The 23,488-nt window shown below is 42.6% G+C and overlaps 1 protein-coding gene across 1 annotated transcript in view; it reads left to right on the top strand.

The window, feature by feature from the left end:
• agbl4 (AGBL carboxypeptidase 4) overlaps nt 1–23,488 on the top strand; it is a 263,547-nt gene that overhangs the window by 232,851 nt on the left and 7,208 nt on the right. The window contains exons 7-11 of the mRNA XM_061078886.1: nt 2,298–2,387; nt 4,399–4,513; nt 6,396–6,507; nt 19,585–19,737; nt 23,228–23,390. Coding sequence (XP_060934869.1) covers nt 2,298–2,387; nt 4,399–4,513; nt 6,396–6,507; nt 19,585–19,737; nt 23,228–23,390 — 633 coding nt within the window. The remainder of the gene's footprint in view (nt 1–2,297; nt 2,388–4,398; nt 4,514–6,395; nt 6,508–19,584; nt 19,738–23,227; nt 23,391–23,488) is intronic.

The following is a 23,488-nucleotide window of genomic DNA, read 5'->3' on the forward strand; positions in this document are numbered from 1 at the left end:
AAAGAAATAAACTTTTTCCAGTTTCCAGAGAGTTAGATCTTTCGTGTGGTGTTAGAAAGCGATCTTTCAATCTAACTCTCACCCTCTCTCTCTTTTTTATTGGTCTTTCGTTCAACTTTCCACCGCCCTCCTATCACAGCCACCCTGCCTGTTGATCTCTACTGACACCCTGAGGTCAAGAGAAGAAGCTGCAGTACATGTATTCTTGAGGCTCAACCTAAACTTGACCTCAACCTTGATCTTTTGCATCAACCACACCAAAGCCAAATGTAGGATTTCCCCTAGACGACCAGGCTGTGGTGTTTTTCTCCTCCAGGTTCCCGCTGGATGTTGCAGTGCCTATGGAATAGCAGGACTTAATTTTGTGCTACAATGCTTGACTGGGCACAGTTAGATAAAGAGGAATGCAAAGATACAGACACATAAACACAACAACTACTTGGGGAGCATTTGTAAGAGCCCTGAGGAGACTGTCACGCACATAAACACACACAAACACACACACAGTGCAGAACGATGTGGGATAAACAGTGGATCCACTGAAAGCTCCAGAAGCTGCTGGAAGATGAAGCAGCAAGGGCACACTAGCACTGAGACTAAATGTAGCATGGCCACAATGGTTGAATCCCCAAACAGTCGGGACCTTGGCAGCTGCCTCTTGTTTGGCTCACAACTTTCTGGTTCTTGGTTTTACTGAAGGGAGATCCGCTGTGTGTGTATGTGTGCGTGTGTGTGCGCCTATGCTTTTTCCATTTTCCTAATTGCAGTTTTGCACAATACAATGGGTTTGTACTTGAGTGTGTGTTATGTCTGCGCTCTTGTATTAGGAGCCAGTGTGGTGGCCTGGGGTCGAGGCCAGAGCACAATTTCTGTGATGGAATTTCACAGCCACCAGGCACCCAGCGGCCGGCCAAACCGCAAGCACTCACATTTACAACAAACGGCCCGCCCCGCTCCGCGGAGACTCCTGAATGGCAAAGCCATTTGTCTCTGTGAAGGGCAGAAGGAGAGAAAAGCGAAATAAAATCAGAGGGAGAGTTCTTTAATGGAACAACGCTTTTTTTGTTTACGACTCCTAACCACTCAAACAAGCACACATGTACACACACACACTCACACGCACGTAGACACACACTCATACCACTCTGAGGCACAATTGGAATTAAGGAGAAGGAAGGTGCGTAGCCTGTTGCTAATTAGCATTTTCTCTGCTCAGCAGAGGAAGGTGGAAGAATCAATAAGATATTAAGTTTGTGTATAGCAATGAGGCAAACAATCATTTTCATCCATTAGCAACAGCAGATGAGAGGAGAAACACTGGCCAAGAAAAAAAAATCTACTGTGCTGGAAAGGCAGAATGCAGTGTATGTGTTTTTCTGTAATTTAGCCTTTTCATTGCACTGTCCTCAAGGAATGCAACTGAGAACGATCCTAAGCACATGAGGTTAATAAAACCTCTTACAAGTGAAGGTTAATTTGACTTTTAGAATTAAACATTTTCTATCTTTTTGATCTTGGCTTCAAATACACCACAGACCATCTCTGGAATTTACCCTCAAACATTTCGCAGCAGTTATCAGTAATGAAGGAAACACTGGAGGTCATGCTTCTGTAATTGAATGCTTCAGATGTAGTCATTTATACCACAAGAACACTATCTAATCTCTGATTGGTTTTGAGGACAGCACGGTCTCTGTCTTTGTTTTAGCAAAATTGTCTCCATGTCCACATTTTCCCATTTAATTAATTTTGTTCTAATGTTTTTATTCACCCTTATTTATGCAAAAACAAAATCCAAGAGTAAAATGACTGTAAAAGCTCAAGGAAAGTGTCTAGGGTCCGACTCATCAGTCCAATATGCCCTTCAGAGCAGAGGTAGAGAAGGTGAGAGATACGTCTAGCCAGAGAGACGTCTTCAGCCAGACCTGAAGAGCCGATTCAGAGAGGAGAGCAGGTCACACCTGTGGCTGCCTGGTCCCAACCTCCACAGATTTATAATTTACCTCGACTGATAAATATTCTCTGCTATGTGTTGGTTTGATGTTTGATTCATGTGTGTCTGGCTGAATATGGACAGCCATGTTAGTGTGTGTTTTGACCTCAAGTCTCCAACTAGATTGTAGTACGCAACTCATAGAGATATCTATGTCTGTTGTAAATATCTTATTCTGTTACCAACTTAAAATCATAATAATTACTTCATCAAAGGCTTTTTAGAATTGCATGTCTACTTCTGTGTATTAACAACCTCACATCTTTCTCCCTCTACCTTCATTAAAACCTTAAAGAAGCCCCAGCCCACCTGAGTCCAGAAAGGGAGAAGAAGCTGGTCTTTCTTACGTCTCGTGTTCACCCTGGAGAGTCTCCGGCCTCCTTCATCTGTCAAGGTAAAGATTTAATGTTGGGTCAACACTGTGGTTGATTGGATTAATTTAGATTCTGCACCTCTGCTCTGTTTATTGTTTGCTAGTTAATAACCACACTCTAGACAAACAATAAATTATGTTTTGAATTTGTAGAAAACAAATGTCTCCTTTCATATGGGACACCATGACACACAGTATGATGCCCAATGAAACCAAAGACATATCAGCAGTTGGTATTTACTTTGAAAAATCTGTCAACTGTCTTCACAGGCAGGGGTGTGTCAAGGAACTTTAAGGGCCCCAGGCAAAAGGGACCTAGGGGGGCCTAAACCAAACCAAACCAAACCCCTCCCCACTAATAAGAAAATCAATCCAGAACATTCCGGTTCCATTCCATTTCAATCTTTAAACAATTCTCTTAGTAGTAAAATCAGGAAAAAAGTGCATAGACCTCCCAGATACACAATAAAAACATTTATTTATTTAAGTCTTCAACCAAACATCGAAATATGAAGCTTTTACGAGAAAGCTTGTGGCACCGGGCCATGTTAGGGTTTTTTCGATCAGGGTGTTGTTGCATAGGCGGTCATAATACTTCAATGGTTTTCACAGAAGTGTTGTTTCTGTGGACTAAGATAATCAGCTGTTATATGGGCCGTCCTCTCACCATTTTAAGTACCTTATTTTGAATCATACCACATTACAAACTCATCAATTAATATTTGTTTCCCTCCTGCTACTACATTGTACAAGACAGATGCTCTGCACCTGAACCCATCTGTCTGAAAGTGACAGGCATAGATACAAGAACCAGTGTTTCTGTATAACGTCTCAGGAAAAACAGTGTGAGTTCGAGGATATCTTAGAACTTGCCTTATCTTTGCTCCTGTGCTTGAAATGCCGTGGAACCTATTGGAAGTGTTCTCCTTGTGGAGTGCAATAACCTAAAAGACAAATTTAGCATGATCTAACGACTCTCTTGACTGAGGTGAGCAGGCAGGTTCACTCCTTCTGGGTCACACTTCCTTGTTTATATAGGGAGCAGGTCTGAGGAGGGGAGGGATGGTGTGATAGAGAGGCTGAGGGCACAGCCTTACCCTTCTCAGTGGTCCCTGTCCAGCACTTCAGCTCAGTGAGACAGTCTCAGGAAAGTCCATTAAAGTTAACAAGGTGCACAGATGGCGTTTTTCCTTCTTTCTTTCTTTCTTTCTTTCTTTCTTTCTTTCTTTCTTTCTTTCTTTCTTTCTTTCTTTCTTTCTTTCTTTCTTTCTTTCTTTCTTTCTTTCTTTCTTTCTTTCTTTCTATCAATCTATCTATCTATCTATCTATCTATCTATCTATCTATCTATCTATCTATCTATCTATCTATCTATCTATCTATCTATCTATCTGTCTATCTGTCTGTCTGTCTGTCTGTCTGTCTGTCTGTCTGTCTGTCTGTCTGTCTGTCTGTCTGTCTATCTACCTATCTATCTATCTGATGTCTGTCTATCTATCTATCTATCTATCTATCTATCTATCTATCTATCTATCTATCTATCTATCTATCTATCTATCTATCTATCTATCTATCTATCTATCTATCTATCTATCTATCTATCTATCTATCTATCTATCTATCTATCTATCTATCTATCTATCTATCTATCTATCTATATATCTGTCTATCTATCTATCCATTAATACATCTGTCCATCTGTCCATCTGTCCATCAGTCCATCCATCTATAATGTCTTGCTGTGTGTGTGTGCATGTGTTTCAGTATGTGTGTGTGTATCATCATGAATCAGATGAGTTGGCTTCTCGCCCGCTGTGTGCTGTCTGTTTTTCCAGCGCCGTCAGCTCCATTCCATTTGTATCGATTAAGGCTTGACGTCTCCTATTCCTCCCCTGATTCTGATGATGCCCCTCGCTGTCCTTCCTTCTCCTTTTGTTTCTCAAAACTCAATTAACTGCCAGCCTGTCTTCGGTTTTCTATTCAAGTCTTTTTTTCCCTGTGTGTGTGTGTTTGTCTTTGTGTACGTGTGTATAGGTGTGATTGACTTCCTGGTGAGCCAACATCCAGTGGCTCAGATCCTGAGAGATCACGTGATCTTCAAGATCGTCCCCATGCTAAACCCTGATGGGGTCTACCTGGGCAACTACAGGTACACACACACACACACAAACACACATGCACACACACGCACATGTTTTAATTCTTAATTTGAATGCGTCACCATATTAGACAGAATTCACACATTACATGGTTATCCTGCTACGTGGGTTTTTATCCTCTTAACTCCACCTTTAGGGAGCTTAATGAATTCATATAGCTCACAGCAGTGCATTTGTTAGAAGATAGTATTAGGCCATGGGGCTGTTCTCTCTGCCAGTCTCTGTCCATCTTCTCCTCCTCTGGCTTTAACACTATTGGTGCAGCTCTGTGTGCATCCTCTTCTCCTCTGTTTTCCTCTCTTGTCTTTCCCTTATTCATTGCCTTTTACTTAATGGGCTCAGCCCCAGGAATACTAATGCACATTGAGATAAGCATTAACAGCGTGCCTCTGGTGTGTTTGTGAGTGCCATCTAGTGGCCGAGATCCCCCCTGCTAGTTAAAATACTGGTAGGGAATCTGTTGCTCATTCATCCATCCATCCATGAGCTAAACCATATATCCTTTGAGGGTCGCGGGGGGCTTTCATCAGCCAATCCCAGCTTAAATTGGGCGAGAGGCAGGATATACCCTCAACAGGTCGCCACTCTATCACATATAAAGGGACAACCAACCTTTCACCCTCACATTCACACCTACGGGCAATTTTAGAGTTGCCATTTGACCTAACCTGCATGACTGTGAGAAATCCCATACCGGCACAGAGAGGACATGCACACACCACACAGAAAGACAGACAGTGCTAACGAATCCAAGTAGCTCTCCAACCGAGGCAAGTTCTTTAATATCGTTGACTGTGATTGATGATTCTTAAAGGCTAATTGTATGAGCTTGTATTCACACTGAGTGGTGATGATCAGCATATTGATAGAAGGTGGAAAGTGATGGTCCTCACCACACCATTCACACATGCTCACTGCTACTCTTTCTGTCTCTCGCACAGACAGACACACACATACCAAACATTCATCTCAGCAGTATACAGGGCACATGCAGAGCAAAGAATCAATGGCTTTTAACCTGGGATGTGTATTTTGTTCATGGCTGGCTGCACTGTATCACTGCTCCACAGTATATCCTGTATCATTAGTAAATGATGATTGAAAGTAAAGGATTTAGTAAAAAGGTATGTTCACATGGAGCCTAATATTCTGAGTCTAATCAGAGCCTAAATCAGAACACTACATATAAACACCTTAATCACAAATGTTCAAAACTTCTAATGGCTGCAGTGAGGCAGATTAAACCTGTAGAACATGATACAATAGTCTAGAACAGGGATTCATATTTTGTCTGGTTATGTCCTATAAAAGAACAACAATTTGATTCATACAACATTTTGCGGAATTAATTGATCTTTTCAAGTTATGTTTATTTAATTATTTAAATAATGTCTTTTATTGTTAATGTGTTAACGATGAGTTGAATTTACCTCATTCAGTCTGTTCATTCTCATCTTTTGAATTCTGAGATAGACACAGGATGTTAACTTGTTGTCATGGTCATTTCTTGCATTACAATGAAGGTTAGTACTGTCACTCTGGTATAAAGTAGCTTCACCCACTGCAGCTGTAAGTTCTTCACATCAAATGAAGACTTGCAAATGAGTGTGCAATGTCTTAAGTTTACTGAATTTTTCCTTTAAGTGCCTGTAACTTAACACAGTTAGTTTTACATTTTCAAAACTCATGAAATGAATTTGAAATGTTTAACTAGGCTTAGTTCAATTTAACAATTGTAGTACCCTCATACTAATTATCAAAACATTAGTGTCCATGTTACTGCAACTTTACACTGGAACTCAAAACTCCAAATGATACCAGCAGACACGGTTATAATTTACCCTGAATTTGTGTGTGTGTGTGTGTACACAGGTGTTCTCTGATGGGCTTCGACTTAAATCGCCACTGGCAGGATCCCTCTCCATGGGCCCACCCCACGCTGCACGCTGTCAAACAACTCATAATGCAGATGAACCAAGACCCTGTGAGCAGGCACACACACACACACACACACACACACACACACACACACACACACACACACACACACACACACACACACACACACACACACACACACACACACACACAAGAGTTCTGTAGATGCATGTACTCCATTCTGTTCTCAACATTCCTACACAGTAATATCTACTGGTCCCAAGAACAGTTTTCCTCTCCCTGCTTGGTTCAGCATGTTTCTCCAATCTGTGTCTGGGGCTTGTGCACTGGGGGGCATGGATGGGCTAGTCAGCACCACTAGAATGTCAGATGGCCCCTTCTGGCCATTCAAAACACATGACTGAAGCACGTCCATGCTTTCAGTCTCTAACTGTACTGTAACTTTCTCCTCCTCCGGATTAAGTCTCCCAGTCAGAGCAGCTCTACGCAGGCTGGCCAGGGATTTCTCTTTTTGTTCCTGATGTTAATTATAAGCAGAGCGGCAGGTTAGTGGGATTATTGAAGGTCAGTGTGTGTCCTGGGAATACTCTGCCCTTTTGTACATTCCTCTAATCCTGATAAGAGAGGGAGTGGGCTGGGGCGGGATGCGGGGCAGGCCAGAGATGGGGTGAGGCGCAGGGCTGGCGTCGGGCAGATTAACCTTTTCCCCTGGTGCTGACACACTGATCGATAGACTGTCATGGCAGGGTGATCCAGTCATGCCTGTCATTCACACAAACACACACACACACACACACACACACACAGACACACACGCACACACACACACACACACACACACACGCGCACACACACACGCGCACACACACACGCTTACACAGCCTGAGCAAACAGACATACACATGCAAACACAAACTACAGTATTGTAGCATTACATAGTGAAACATGTCTTATCAAATGCATTTATCTGTGTTTCTCCTGCCAGCATGTGTGTGCTTCTCTCAGATGTTTCTTTAACAAATGAATTGTAACTGTCACACGTTCAGTAACAGTTACAGACTTGAGCCAATTGAGCCGGCCTTGAAGGTTCAGGTGAAGAATTAAATTCTGCAGCACTAATTTATATATATTTCCGATATTTTCTTATAATAATGTATTTTGCCTCTCCAGTCTGGGGTGAGTCTACAAGCTTCATTTTAAGAGGTCAAAAGCAAAAAAAAGATTGGTTGCCTACAAATTTGAATATATTCAACCCTCGTCTACACTACTGCAGATATTTCCCCCTTTTAAAGAAAATCTCCATTCAAATGAAAACACAAGAACGAGTGCTAATGCTCAAACAACCATGATAAAGTCCACATCAGCAAATATCAGAGCAGAACATTAGAAAGTGAGCTTCAAAAACAAAACAATAGTACAAGAGAATATTTTTATTTATATGTTTGATAGTTATTTGAAATCAGCTTCGTCACATCATCTAAAACATTCCTGGCTCACGGTCTAAAGTTCTATGTAATAAACAAAGCATTGACAGTTTTTCAAAATCTGGAGTTTGGAGGGCGCATGTGAATTTTTTTGTGTTTAATACTCACATTGGTGTGGACAGGGCATCAGTGAGATATACGCTGAGTTTCGTTCAGACTTTGACCTTACACTGGTGAAGCCCATTAAAGAACTGAATCTCCTGCCACCTGGCTCCACAGTTCAGTAGATAGATATGTTCTGTACCCAGATGTATTCTCTGGACTCTGACTTCTCCGGCCGGGTAACACAACATTGTGCCGTATGTTTCCTGAGTTTACTCGTGGCGGTCAGACACCTTCCATTCCCTCTCTCTCCCGGTTGATAACCATTCACCAGCACTTGTCCTCCTGTGGCCTCCCTCCCCCCCGATGATTGCTTTCAGTCTTGCAGAGTTAATTTGGAGACTCGGGCAACCTCTCTTTTTCTATCTGCTTCTCACTACAGCCGGCTAATCCCATCAGACACACTACTCATGTCTGAGGCTCCCAGATGCCATTTTCAATGCCAACCCTGCAGCCAGGAGGCCCTATGCTGCTACCCTCCATTCATGCTCATCTCTCACAGCGGGCATGGAGTCTAATGAGGGTACCAGGGTTTGAGGGCTCTGCTGGAGGACTCCATTAACAAGAGATCGGCAGCAGCCACAGCCGAACACTCGGGCTAAGCTAGCATATGTGGCGCATTTACTATCTGCTAACTCTGTGTGGTCATTTGTTTAATAAGAGACTGAAAGGGGGCTACATGGGAGGTGATTTTCAAATGTAAGGTTATTTTTCATAATGTCTACTCTAAAATTGTGCCCACAAAGCCAGTTAGCTGGTGGAGGTCTGTGGCTCAGGGGGGCCTGGAAAGGACTTGAATTAATCAGCTATATGTGCAAGCCCCTGCTCTTATATTTAATCATTTCGCACAAAGAGCCAGTTGAAAATAGTAATTACACCTTTAGTGCAGCAAAGAACAGTCTAAATTAGCTTGTTTGGAGTTTCAGCTTGACACTTTAAGGATAGTGTGGGAGGACACATTAGAATCTCATTCAGTTCATATTATTCCTGTTGGATTTGAATTCATAATTCATAACATAAAAAACTTAGAGGGCATTCAGAAAGCACATACCTTCGCCAAGCACATTTAAATTAACTTGATTCAAATTGATTCAGCACCAAATTACACACATTCATACGGTCTCTGAAAACATCTCTGATTATGTTTATCAAGATCCGTAAATTATTCACTGGGAAATCAATGGAAATGTTGCGAAAACACCCTCATAATGTGAGAAAGTGAAAAAAACGAACTGATCCCTGATCAGGATCCACACTAAAATTAACCACAACCTCTCAGCAACTTTCACACTAATCTGTTCAGTAGCTTTTGTGTAATCCTGCTAACCTGGAGCTAACCATCAGCTTAACCTAATCAGCTCCCACCTATGATCATGACTTTAGAACATTACAGTAACAGTAATCGTAGCTTCCTCTACAGAAAACCTCTGTGTTACAAGACATTTAGAATTATTTTCTGATTTACAACAAATCCCACTGCTCTGCTCTAAACATCCTCTCACTGGCAGAGTATACCAGAAGGAAAACCCAGTCACTGCTCGATAATTAGCTGCTTTGGAAACAAACCCACGTCACGACTGGTACAAGTTGGTCTCTATCCACTGGGTTCTGGGCCAGATGCTGTTTGCTGGATGGAGGATATGTCACACATTGTTAACAAACGGTGTGGTCCTCCAGTCTGCAGCTTAAGGGTCTTTGGGCAAGACACTAAACCCTAAATAGCCCCTGATGGCTGTGCTGGCACTATACGAATGATATGTGGAGTGCTGTGTGAATCTAATCATTTACCTTCATATCCAGTCTCAATCATTCACATTAAATGTATATATTAATATATGTGTATCAAAAAATGTTTGATTTGCAGCAGAAATAGCTTACATTGTGTTTTTAATGTTGCGTACCTCTATTTAGGTATCATCACTCATTGCAACACATCTCCTGACACAATACTAATGTCCATTCAGTGCATTGTCCACTCTTGTCAGTTTTCATTTAAATCATGAGCTTTAACTGAGTTATAGATGCAGTGCAGGAATTCTGTGCACCTCCATGTATACAAATCTGACCCTGGGTATTTGTCAGTCGCCATGACTTCTTTAGATATCACCACTTCTATGCATAAGGCATCATAATTCAAAGTCGCATTGCCCTCCGTTTCACAAAGGAGCCCATTCGGTTTGAAACCCCATCCACCATCCTTGTGACAGACACCCCCATCACTCCAAAGCAATTCTCCATCATTGTGAATTCAGCGGTGCTCTCTTTCTGCTGGGAAAATAGCTTCCTTCCTCTGTTCAGGCAATAACTACAATAACTGGCTGCAAGTTCTCATACAAGTGGCATTTAAATCAAAGCGTGTAGCAGCAATCTACGCTGCGTGGGTATTGATGGCTGTAAACGTTGATTTGAAAAATATTTGTATATAAATTCCACACAACACAGAACATTTACACTCGAAATAATGTTTTAAAATCCGTAATCTAAAGTCCAATCAGCAGCTCAGCCTTTATTTCTATTTGAATACAATGTGTACACAGTGTTGACAATGGAAGTAATTTCTCTTTCAGATATTATTCAAGGAAATGGTTGTGTTATTAGGAAGAGTAATTCTAAGTCAACAATACATTTATTTTTCAGTTCACCACAACAAACTGAACCGTATCCGCCATTGTATTTACGCTTTCAGACAGTAGCTCCTTGTCAAGACATCATGTTCACGCACAAGCAGCCATGTTTACACCACTTTGCTGGTTTGATGTTGAGAGACTCCACCTGCTGTGTTGATCATAAAGACAGAATGTCAAACAACGCAACAGTATGGCTCTTTCATCTGTTTTTAAAAGTGAGAGTTATTTGACGCCGTAGAGTAAACTACTGTATATCAGGCTGTCAACAGCATCAGAATATACTTGTTCAGATGATAAGTTATGGGGAATTTTGACAGAGTAAATATGGGGTGAAACTCATCTTGTTAAAAGAAAGAGGACAATGATGCCAATGTTGCTCTGTGTCTACAGGTCATGTAGGACAATGACTCTCTACCATGTGAACCAGAGCAGAGGATTATCGGTTTGGTTTAAAATCATGTGAATAACATTTTTAAGGATATTTTCATGTAATTCTCATATTTTTAAGTAGATTTTCATGTAATTATCATATAGTCCAACTGTGAAAGAATTTTTCTGTCCACTTTGTAGACTTTATATAAAAATGGACAACATGACTCTGATCCAGCTCGGCAGCTGTATTGTAGAGGAAGCGCAATGTCGACCTTGAAGTCTTTCTGTATGAGGGACTCTTGAGAAAGCTTCAAATATAACTCAAAATTGAATGTGGAGAAAAAGGTGGAACTAGGTCAGCGCACCACCTGGACTTTTTGCAGCGCGGACATGCTAGTGTAGCTTGTCTTTGTGTAACATTGTATTTACTTTGCTGCGATCAGAGGGCAGCGAAGGCCTGGAATATGAATCTGAGAACACACTTTAGAATCCAAGGCACAGATTTATAAAACCAGGGTCTACATGTTTCCACCTAGGCCCTTGGGAGGCTACATACCTCCAAACTTAGTAGTTTGTGTGAAGTTGTTTGGAAACTGCAGCTCTAAACTGGATTAACGCAGGCCAAGCTGTCAACCTGTACCAACAGGCACATTTTGAACGAGCACTTCACTGGTAACTACAACGCGACATGTAAAACACAGGTGTGATCAAGTACAGCCATTGTGAGAACAACAACAACAACAACAGCATTTGCTTATAGCTGGAGGTAACCTTCCTCTACATCCATCTGAAGGTGAGCCTGCTCAAGCTGTTTCATGAAATGCCATCATTTACCATCTGTGGCTGAACATTGGTCAGCAGGGAAAATGGCTGAAAGAGTCAGTGATGCAAGGAGCTATAATCTGTTCCCAAGCTACCCTGTTGTTTGTTTTGAAAAGAGAAATGGAGAGCGAGAAAAAAAAAAAGGAAAAGAAACCAAAGAAACAAATGGACCCATCTCCTTCCTAAAGCGTTGCTTTTCCAGCTCATTTATCAAAAGCAGAAGAAGAATTCTTTTTGATTGGCTGATTACCAGAAGCATTCATCACTGGCCGGCGTATCCCCGCCAATTTGACACTGCCATTTTGGATAATTTGTTAAGAATGACAAAGAGGTCATTGTTGCCTTGGCTTCTTTTTGACCTTTTTAATATTAGAAAATTAATTTTCCATCTGAAACAGATGTATTAGGTCCTGTCACAGCACCGAGATGAATTTTGCACCTAGAAATCCTCCCTAACGCCCTCCTTCTGTGACTTCTACAGACCCACACAGCAGTCTCTCTCTTTGTCTTTCTTCTTTCTCTTTGTGCGACAGTGAGATCCGCCACAAAAATGTGAGGCTGAGAAACTTCATGTATTTTCTTTTCTTGTATTAGTGTCTTTCTCTCTGCCTCCCTGTCTTCTCTCTCCTCACTCTGTGTGCGTTAAGATGTCAAAATCAGCCAACCATTTCTGATCAATTTCTGAGATTTACAGCCAATTTTTCCCCATCATCCCTGCGTCGTTTCAATCCCTCCATCATCCCGCTCTTTATTCTCCCTCCGTTGGAAACTGAATTGTTTGCTTTTCACAGGAAGATACAGACGAAGTTATCACTCTCTTGCAATTTTCACGTCATCTTATTAAATTCTTTTATTTAACATTCTTCAAAGTATTTTTTTTCCCAACATGTCCCCCGTTGCTCTTTTTTTTGTCTCTACCCATTAGCTTCCTGCCCCTCTTCTCCTTTTTCTCCTGACTGGCCATACCAACAGATGTGGCAGCTTATGTGGCACTAACAGGCCCGAAGCAGAGGGCTGCCTGCGCCCGTTCAGCCTGATTACAAGTCACCTCTGTGTTCATAAACAGACAAATACCGTCATCAATTTGAGAGCACAGTGCAGACTGAGAGGGGGGGGGGGGGGGGGGGAATCCGAGAGAGGCAGACAGACGGAGGCAGAGTTTTGTGTCATTTACTCTCGTCCATGAAGCAGGTCATGCCATCTGCCATGTTCTGTCACGGCTTCATCATTAGAAGGTCACTGACCATGTGGCCCCCGTGACCTGAACCTGCTTAAACCTTGGATACAGTTTTATAGTATTTAGGTAATTTGACACCTTTTCTTTCCATCCCTGTCATGAAGTGAAGTTTGACCCAGAGTGAATGTCTGCTCCTGACGTAGTTCCACAATTTCACGCTAGGTGGCTGCGTAGCAGACATAAAAACAGGAAGATCGTATTGGACGTTGCTCATTGGGGCTTCTTCTATCATTAACGTTTTTCAAACATGAAAGATCAGATCCACTCAAAAAAGTAGATCTGATCTTTTTGTTGACATGATAAACTCAGCAGGAGATTGTCCAGGTCAGCTTGTTCACAACAACAAGAACATTTCTGGAACATTCAGGAGAGGGGTGGTACCAGGGTAGAGCAGGAGGCAGGACATGAATGAATCAATTCTGCTAGGGAGAGAATGTGTTTGTGTTTGCGTTGACACCTCCGTCAGCCCTTATTACCAAAACGTTCTTGAATCTCGTTGTCTTTCCAAGTCGACATCTTCATGTAGCACCTCTTTTTCATCCAGAGATATTTATTTTTCCACTGCTGTTCACTCGCAGATTTTACTGGGGCACTAGCAGGACAAGTTCTGGAAAATGTTATCTAAACTCTTTCCTCTATAGGTCTGCAAACTAAGCAGTTAATAAATAAATAATAGTCAGATTTTCTTTTTATGATTCTGTCCTCCCAAGATGAACTATAGCAGCAGTTGTTTTAGCAAGAGCCCTAAAGTGACGTCGGTTAGCGTTCCAGTGACAGTGCCCTCTAGTGCTCAATGTAATTATGAATAGTTACATCACTTATTGAAGATGAATTGTTATGGGATATAGTAGACCAACAAACTCAATTCAGGCACAAGGTCAGGATGGATAGATGTAGGACAAAAAAGTTATTGGCTTTCCTCAGTCTCAGGCCTTATTGTCTATCGTAGGCTACTGCTGCCCACTTCAAAGCTCAGCTGGATCCAGCTCATTCCATCCACAGAAAGTATAGGCCACATTTTAGTATTGGATAATATGAATTACACACAAGTTCAGCGTTTTTCTCCTGAACAAGCAGCTGCTTCCCTTCTCCTCCAAAGGTATGCTCCTGCTGATGCCAAGAGCTTTATTCAGGAGCTTGTAATCCTGCTTCAATCAGCGCCTTTTTCCTTCCCGTGTAAAGATAAGCCCGGCATTTATGGCCCTCGCCGCACCCCCGCACCCGGCTCTAATTAATATGCAGGAGATAAGTACTTGTCTGACAAAATTCATTTGTTTGACCTTCTAGGTTTCCACTAAACTGTTTGCGGCCGCTGCAAGTTCACCACAAGTTGAGAGTTCCCTGGAGTTTCTGTGGCGAGATGGGGCTTTTGTTTCTGTGAGAGATGTTTAATAAGGACAGCTTGCTCCCCCCCCCCCCCCTCTCTCGCTCTCTCTCTCTCTCTCTCTTTCTCTCTCTCAAATTGTCTTCTGACTTTCATTCGGCAGTCTCTGTTTCTTAATTGCCCCTAATTGCTTAATTACAATTTCAAATGAACAATTCTGGAGGTCAGAGCGGGTTCTTAATTGAAGCATCAATCACAGTGGTGGGGCCTTCAGAACCGTCTCAGTTTGATTGACAGGGCATTAACAGAGTATTGTAGTAAGCCTGGACATGACATTGTGAGAGCTCCATGGCTGTTACTACTGTGAGCGCTGCTGCTGCTACCGTCCTTCACGTGAGGCTGTGAAGGAGAAACCACCACAGGGACAAACTGCTGGGTCTGTGTCCTCCCCTCTTCAGTGGACTGGTTGTGTACATCAATACATGGCCAAAGCTATGTGTTCACCCCGTCTATATACTTAATGTATTTTTTTGTCTTTTTACATGGTCTCGGCAAGGCAACCTAGTCCCAGCATAGGGAAAAATGTCTAATAATAATAATGGTCAATGTTTCGTGTGACTTTATAACTACAATTAGGGAAAGGTTCCTTTCCTGTTTCAGCAGGATAGTACACCTTTATTTATGAGCAACTACAGACATGATCTCCGGAAAATATCTGAACCTTTTGAAACATTGAGGCGGGGGGGGGGGGGGGGTTTTGGCTAAAGAACGCAGGAGGCAGGACATGACACTGCGAAAATCACGTGTTGTTTTTTTTAGCACATTGACTGTGACGTCGGCCATCACCACTGAGCTCTTGTAACTGGTTGCTCTCCCAAGTTGACATCATTGCCGGCGTACTTTATGTGTATGGCCCGTTTTTTCATGCTGAGTAAGAAAATATCATCAATGTCGTGGTTTCCCATTGACCAGGATAATGTTTGATCGTAGTCACTGTTGTGAAGGTGAAACACATGATTTTCTGTATTTTGCTTAATTAAAAAATAACAAATTGTTGCAGATATTTGATCAACGCTGTTTTTGGTTTGAATTTATAATTTTGTGCTCAAAATTCATTGATGCAAAATGTAGCTACATCAATTTTTGGAAGCCTTTTGTTAGACTTTTTTGGTTTTCATAATTGACTGCACCATTGATTATGCATGAAACACCACATCATTATTCAGCTATACCTTTGTGTTTAATGTGAAAGGACTCAGTTGACCTGCACCAAACTTTTAATCTCAAACATTTCCCAAAATCGAATCCATTAATGTAAATCCTGCAGCCAGGTTTCAACATCTGGTGTAAAGCTCAGTCAGAATATAGCAGCATATTAAAGCCAATGGTTTTAAACTGAGATGTTCAAAAATCACACACAGTGTAATATTGTAGTTAATAAAATAACAGAGATCCGTCATTCACCCGACTTACTCACTTGGATTCCACGTGCGCATGAATCAGCTGGTTAACCTCTGTTACCACTCTGCCACTTTTGATCGCCCACTTGTCCACCTTCCTCCAATTCAACCACCTCTGTCCCCACCTCTGCCTTTTTTTCCCTCCCCCCCCTCCTCCTCCTCCAGAGGGGGGACACCCAGGTAATGATTAGGCTGGTTGTCCTTGAGTGGACCCTGGTTTGTTGGTTCAAACTCCTTCCTCTGCTTAATGGAACTGGGTTTACCTCTCTCGCTTCCTCCTTGTCTTTCTGTACTCCCCCAACTTCCTCCCTCTTCTCTCCCCCTTTGTTATCTAACTCTCCCTTTATATCTTTATCTCTCTCTCTCTCTCTCTTTCTCTCTCTCTCTCTCTCTCTCTCTCTGTACCTCCTATCACCACCCCACCTCAGTTGGCTGCATTTAGCTTTCTTCCCCCTCTTCTCCCTCTTGCTCCTTTTCCCTTTTTTGTTTTCCTGTTGTTTCTCCCTCCCTCCCTCCCTTCCTCCCTCCCTCCTCCCCTCCTCCCACTGTCCTCTTCTCTCTCTCCCCCCCCACCTTCTCCTGCTGCTGTTCCTCTCCTCTGGGGCTCCATCCATCAGGTTGTCGGGGGCTGCTAGCGGCCGACTCCCAGCCACCATATTTCACCACCAGCCAGCCAAGCAGCTGACAGCACAGCCACCGCCAGGAAATTGCTTTGGCTGTGAGCGGAATTTCAAACACAGGCACACTGCGTCGCCCGGGCCGCCCAAGCGCTGCTTCCCTCTCTCTCTCTCGTTCTCTCTCTTTTTCTTTCTCTCTATCCTGTCAATCTCTCTGCACCTCTCTTCACACATCTCTATGTCTCTCTCTCTCTCTAGCTCTCTTCTTCTTTTTCTCTCTCTGTTTGTTATTATGTACTTATTTCCTCCCTGTCTCTCTCTTTGCACCCCCATCACCCCCATCTTTATATGTTTTTTTCGGTTTGCTCCTCCCTGCCCCCCTGTCTATTGCTGCACACTCACACACACACACACACACACACACACACACACACACATTCACACACACAAACGAAAACACAGACACACACATACCTACACACACCTTATGCATTGCTGTCTCTCTTTGTCTTTTGTCCGGCTTCCCTCTTGTCTCCCTCCCTCCCTCCCTCCCTCCTTCCCCGTCTTCTTCCACTATCTCTACTTTCCTACCCTCTCATTCTTTCTCTCCTCCCCCTCTTTACGATCCACAGGGAACAAGGTGTGGTGCTGAATGTGGAATGAGCGGAAAGAGAGAGAGAGGGAGGGAGGGAGGAAGGGAGAATGAGATAAAGAGGAGAAAGAAGAGCGAGAGGATGAAACCAGGAGGAGAACGGAGTGATGAGATAGAGAAAGGAGGCTGAGAGGAGAAATATTATAATACGTCTTGTATTTTAATAGGTCTAATGGTGATAAATATAACATTTAATGATTTAATTAGGCAAGTCAACTAGTCAAGATTCTTCTATTTTGTTTTAATTTTGAATTTAGTAAAATAATATTGTTTACAAGTGATAAATGAATATTAAATTAATCCATAGGCATCGACTCCATGAGTTTGTGCTGAACTGAACCAGGATATGTTTCCAAAGAGCTTCTTGTCATGTCACTGAACGAGTGGCTTTCTCAGTCTTTAAGAGGCCACATAAATGTTTAATGGGATTGAGCTCAGGTGACTGTGGAGGAAAGTCCATAACAGTCCTATGTCTTCTTTAGTCTCTTAGTAGTTCTTGTGGAGCTCTGAGGTGTGTTTGGCGTTGTTTTGAATCCTTGTACACAAAGAAACAAACCAGAGGGTACAGCATGTCTCTGAGGAGTGGAGCGCTACTTCCTCCTCGTCACAGTGTCGTCAATTTAGCAGAGGCGTCCCTCTCCCATTTACACCTTGGATTCATCATTAAACTTGGATTCATCAGTAAATGGGACATTTTACTGGGAGTCGTCCACTGAGAAATGCTGGTGTTTCTCTGTCCTCCCTGAGCAACTGGCCTTGTTTCCCCTCCCGAGAGGTGGATGGGAAACTGCCACTTGTCCTCTGAGACCACCATACCTTCATTTGACAGTTCTCTTTCTGACGGCAGTCTTGTGTTTTATATTAAGCAGATTGTGTATAGTCAAGTTCTTGTTTTATCTCTCAGGGAAGTGATCCTGCTGTATTGATCTTGTGATGATGGGGTCACTTTGGTTCTGCCTGATCATGATCTCAGTTTAGCAGAGTGTTGTAGAGTTTCATGCACTGCCCCCTCTCGGAAACCTTTAGTCCACCCAGGATTTGTTTCGGAGAAAGCTCCTCTTTGTTCAGAATAACAATTTGACTTCTGACACTTTCACTTAGTGCTGCCATTTTTCCTACTATCACAATGCTACTTAGTAAGTAATGATCTTATCTTGAATCTTATAACGCGTTGGAAGTTGAGTTATGTGAGCGAGCCTCAGATGAGTTGATAAAATCCAACTGATGAGGACGCCTGGCTCAATGGAAGGAAGGAAATCTGACCTTTGATACAAAGGAGTTCCGTTTTTCATTGCCCCAAATTAACTTAATATGAACGTTGACCTAGAAATAGGACAGAATATTTTTCTCTTTATTTAAGATGATATAATTTACTTTTACATTTGATGCTGTATAGTGAGACAGTCGTGTCCAACCATCAGTGCACTTTTATTTTACTTTGTGAACACAATACACTTTTATAAGCCATCAGAATAAGTCAGTTGTCTGTTAAAACAGTGGTTGGACTGAGTTTGTGAGCGTGGCATATGTTTTTGCAGTGTACCTATCAATTATGTTCATCTATTCAACAACAACAAATCCCTCAAACTAATTTCCCCTTCCCTCCACTGGTTTTGTAACAGGAATATGTGTCCATTAATTTACTTTACGAGCAGTAAATACAGATTCATCCAAAACTGTGCATCTCTATGATGTTCTCACATATAGTGAGGGTTATATTTAAAGGTCAGAGAATAAGTCAAGTCTGTGCAAGCTCCATTTTTGTATCACAAGATAAAGGCATATGGTGTGTGTGTGTGTGTGTGTGTGTGTGTGTGTGTGTGTGTGTGTGTGTGTGTGTGTGTGTGTGTGTGTGTGTGTGTGTGTGTGTGTGTGTGTGTGTGTGTGTGTGTGTGTGTGTGTGTGTGTGTGTATTTAGAGTGATAACAGAGTCAAGCGAGTGAAACAGATCTTATCAAATCCATTTTACACAGTGTATACTGGAGAGAAAAGGCATTACACACTCAATATGGAGTCAATATTAACCTGATAAATAAGTATCGGGTATATGAAGAATCTCTGTCATCCACGTGTGTGTGTGTGTGTGTGTGTGTGTGTGTGTGTGTGTGTGTGTGTGTGTGTGTCTACACAGCCTATTGTAGGTCTGCCCTTCAGGAGGACGGTCTCATTGAAGTTTCCTGTGGGTGTGTGGCTCTCTTCAGATATGAGTGTTTTCTCAGTTTGTAATGCCTGGAGGGTTTGCAGTCGTCTCCTGGGTGGAAACTTCTCCTCAGCATAGTGTCCCCAGAGCAAAGACAGGCCTTCCCCTCTCTCCCAGTGGACACTCTGTGGTGTGGACTGTTGCAGACAGTGTCAGACAAATATGACATCTTCCTCGTTAACCTGCTGCTGTTTTTCACCTTCTCTCTCTGTTTCTCTGTCCTTCTGTTATCTTCCACTGTCCTCCCTCTTTTTCCCTCCATCAGAGGGTGAATTTGGAGTTCTACATTGACGTCCATGCCCACTCCACCATGCTGAATGGCTTCATGTACGGCAACGTGTTCGAGGATGAGGAGCGTGTCCAGAGACAGGCAGTCTTCCCCAGACTGCTGTGCCAAAATGCACCAGACTTCTCTTTCGTAAGTCACATAAACAGAGGCACACAAACACACCATGATGAGCGGGTGGCGCTCAGGAGCAGAATGTCACCGGCTTCAGTCCTCAGGCTAAAATAAAACATGAAATAGACATATCTCAGCAACTGCTGGTGAGGTGGTGTTCAGCCAGGCACTTACAAGACTTGCCAAGTGCTGCACTTAGTGGCACAAGAGTGAAGACCCTGGTTGCAGTGAGCACCTCCCTGGTGTAAATATGTGTCAGTGCAAACATCTGAACTGGAGTGTTGATTGAGGAAAACACACAGAACACATGTTCTGTTTGTATTCATTCGCTATTGTTATGAAGCCATCAGAGACATATTCATGAGTGAACATGTGAACTCATCAACATACCCACAAGAGGTGTTAAATATATCTATACTCTAACCTAACTCTAAACCTATAATCTATAAAACTTTCATATATATTCAATATTTGTTGGGTATAAATAGGAGTGAATGAATCTTATTAAACAATTTGGGAAAGTTAGTAACTTATTAGAGCACAAAGAATAAGAAGAATAATTATAAACAAGCAACGTCCATTACAACCAGTTAAAAATCAGACTTTTAAAAAGTTTCTGTTGAAAAATGCTTTGAGCAATGATTGTGTCCCTCGTCCCCCTTAGTTACCAGCTTTGTCTAAGCAAGTGGTGATTAGAAGATCTTAGAATACGACATGGTGCATTGGGAGTTAGTAGCTCTGTAATATTAATTGGGGCCAGACTGTGCTGAGCTTCAAAAGTTTAAAAACAATCCTTAATTTAACCTGCAGCCAATGAGTGTGAGCGGCAGCGTTCTGCACGAGATGAAGCCGAGACACTGAGGATTGACTGGTACATGTAAATAGTGCAATGTAGTTTCCTGACAAAGTCGTGAATAATAATTTTCTAGGTCAGGAAAAGACAGAGCGGATTGGATTTTGGTTAAATGTAACAAGATTTAATGAAGTTATTGACATAGGCTGTAAATTCTCACACTATATATGTCATGGATTTGATTTGTAGTTGCAGGTTTAATCAGATGTCACAGATGCAGATCCACAGAACACAGACATATGAATGGACTGAACTTACATACACGCTTTTCTCGCCTTAACAACCTCTCAAAGATCTTCATACTATGAGTCACATTCATACAGCGCTGCTATATCCAGCACAGCAGCAGTCAGGGACAATTTGGGGCTCAGAGTCTTCACTCACAGACTTGAGGAGCGAACGAACGACCGACCTTCCAATTAGTGGAAGACCCACTCTTCCTCCTGAGTCATGTCCGCCCCCTGCTGTGCACTCGCACTTTATGTATGTGCAGAACACAAATAGCTAACGTAGGTCATGAGGAAGCACAGGGCCGTGAAAGTAGGTCAGGATACTCTGTGTGAGCAATGCAGGTGTTCTGCTGAAGCACCTCTTAGTTGGCTAAAACCCGGTGTAGTTGGACAGGAGGGACTTTGCAGAGAGTGAGGGTGGTGAGGAAAACCAAGGAGGAAATTAAAGCGCTAGAGATTAATGGAGGAGAAACGCTTAACAGAGGAAACGTGTGGGAGGAAACATCCATCCACTGACTGCGAGGCGCCTCATCCGGCCACATGTGCATAACCCACTGTAATAACACCTTTTCACACAGGTGCATTATCCATCAAAGCGTTTCCTCTCGGGCCTGTGTCACTTCCACTGACCTTCATTTTGTCACTGATGGTGACATTTCCTAGCGGAGCCACTTACACACGTCATAAAGAGTAACCTTTATTGCCCATTGACACCCAGCGGCCGGTGTGCCAGTGAAATGTCACTGACTGTCAGTGTCTCTACTGTATCTAGTGTCACGGTGAACAGGTCAAACCCCCCCACCTCTCACTGTATCTGTATTACTTGTGTGACAGCTGGCCCAGGGGTCATCTCCCTCCCTGTGCATTGTCCCCCCCCCCCCTACCCATTCAGCACTACCTAAAGCCCAGTGCAGCCACAGCAGCAGCAGCAGCACAACACAATCAAGGCAAACTCCCACTGGTAGCTGCTAAGTCTGCATTTCAGCGAGGCAACTCTCACTGCAGCAGAGTGGAGTGACAGTGAACGGAAACTTTTTCCACACTCTTCCCAAGACAGCATCGTGTGTGTTTGTGTGGTGTACCGCTGACACGCTCAAACCCAAAATAGACTAGGTTGTTCTCTTTTTTTACCCCCTCTCTGTTTAAGCCGTTTACAACCAAGCTCCGTAATGACATTGAACAAAGTGAGTCTGTTAGAATAAACTCTACCCTTCATTATTTCTCCTGGCTTCTCCAGAGGCCCACAAGTGCAAGTTACAGAGAAACAAATGGGTTTCCACTGATGAGACCTGTCAGACAACAACACTGACCGTAACTACTTTGTTTCTTCATTTATCAACCAGCAAACTCCCGTCAGTGCAGCAGCAGTGGACGGCCACAAGTCACATCAGATTTGGAGTCAAATATTTATGATGCAAATGGTTTCTGTGCAGATGTCAATGGATATATTATTCATATTGCAATAAGAGGTTTATTTTAATTTAGCTTGTCAAAGGCCAATTCACTTATTACATGATTGATTCAGGTTTCATACGACCGACTCAAGACCCTTCAGAATATACAGTATACACCATTAATAACGGTGGTAATAGTCATGACACTTAACTGGACTCACAATATTACCAGACTCTATCATCCTGCTTAGAATTTGTCATCTATTTACACAGACACACCTTTATATTCCTATCATGACACTTCACTTCACCTTTATCCTGTAACCTCTCATATTTGACCTTTGCCTTAAAACATCACTGAAAGGTTTATATCTTGATTTATTTAGAGCTAATTCTCTGCGGGTTCCCAAAACGACTCATTTCACATCACAGACAGTAAAGTAATTTCATGTATTGTTAATACTAAAATATTAACCGATGACTTTGCAGCAAATTATTTGCTACATATAAATAAAACTTGCATTTCCTTTCTGCCATCAAATGAAGCCAAAATGTCCTGGATACGTGTGCCGCCATCTTACTTGTACTTATAACTTATACTTTGACTTGTCCACTCCCCTAACATGAAGGCATGTCAGTCAGTCACCAGGGAGCGATCAAGATGGTTTGGCTTTACTTTTGGGGAGTTGTCATCTCTTGCTTATTTAAGTACAAGCTCAAAAGTGCAAGACGGTGGCACCCGTGTCCAGGAAGTGAAGAAGTGTTGTCCATCTTTATACAGTCTATGGTGCGAACTCGTAACAGTTTCTGTGGTGGTATTCAGGATGTACACTGGTATTTCAAGTTTTATGTTATAGTTTGGGCCAATGATCTCCATAGGGGAAGATTTCCAGACTACAGTGTGCTGCTGTCAGATGATTTACCACAGTGGATATGTTGCAGACACAAAGACTCCGGCCCAAGTCCTCTGACTGAAGTGTTGTCTTTCTGCTACTTCACATTGATGTTGTTTTTCTATTGTATCCCCTTAGTCCAACACGTCCTTCAACAAAGATGTGGTGAAGGCCGGTACCGGTAGACGTTTCCTTGGTGGTCTCCTTGACGATACGTCCTACTGCTACACTCTGGAGGTGTCCTTCTACAGCTACATGCCCGCTGGCAGCAACGCGCCTGTGCCCTATACTGAGGAGACATGTATCCTTCAACATATGTGATCTATGCAGTGGTTATGGACACAGCTTTTGTCCCTGATTGGACAAGTAGACCCTGTTTAACTGATCCTAGTCGGAAAA

Source organism: Limanda limanda, chromosome 9, assembly GCF_963576545.1.
Source record: "Limanda limanda chromosome 9, fLimLim1.1, whole genome shotgun sequence".
Taxonomy (NCBI): domain Eukaryota; kingdom Metazoa; phylum Chordata; class Actinopteri; order Pleuronectiformes; family Pleuronectidae; genus Limanda; species Limanda limanda.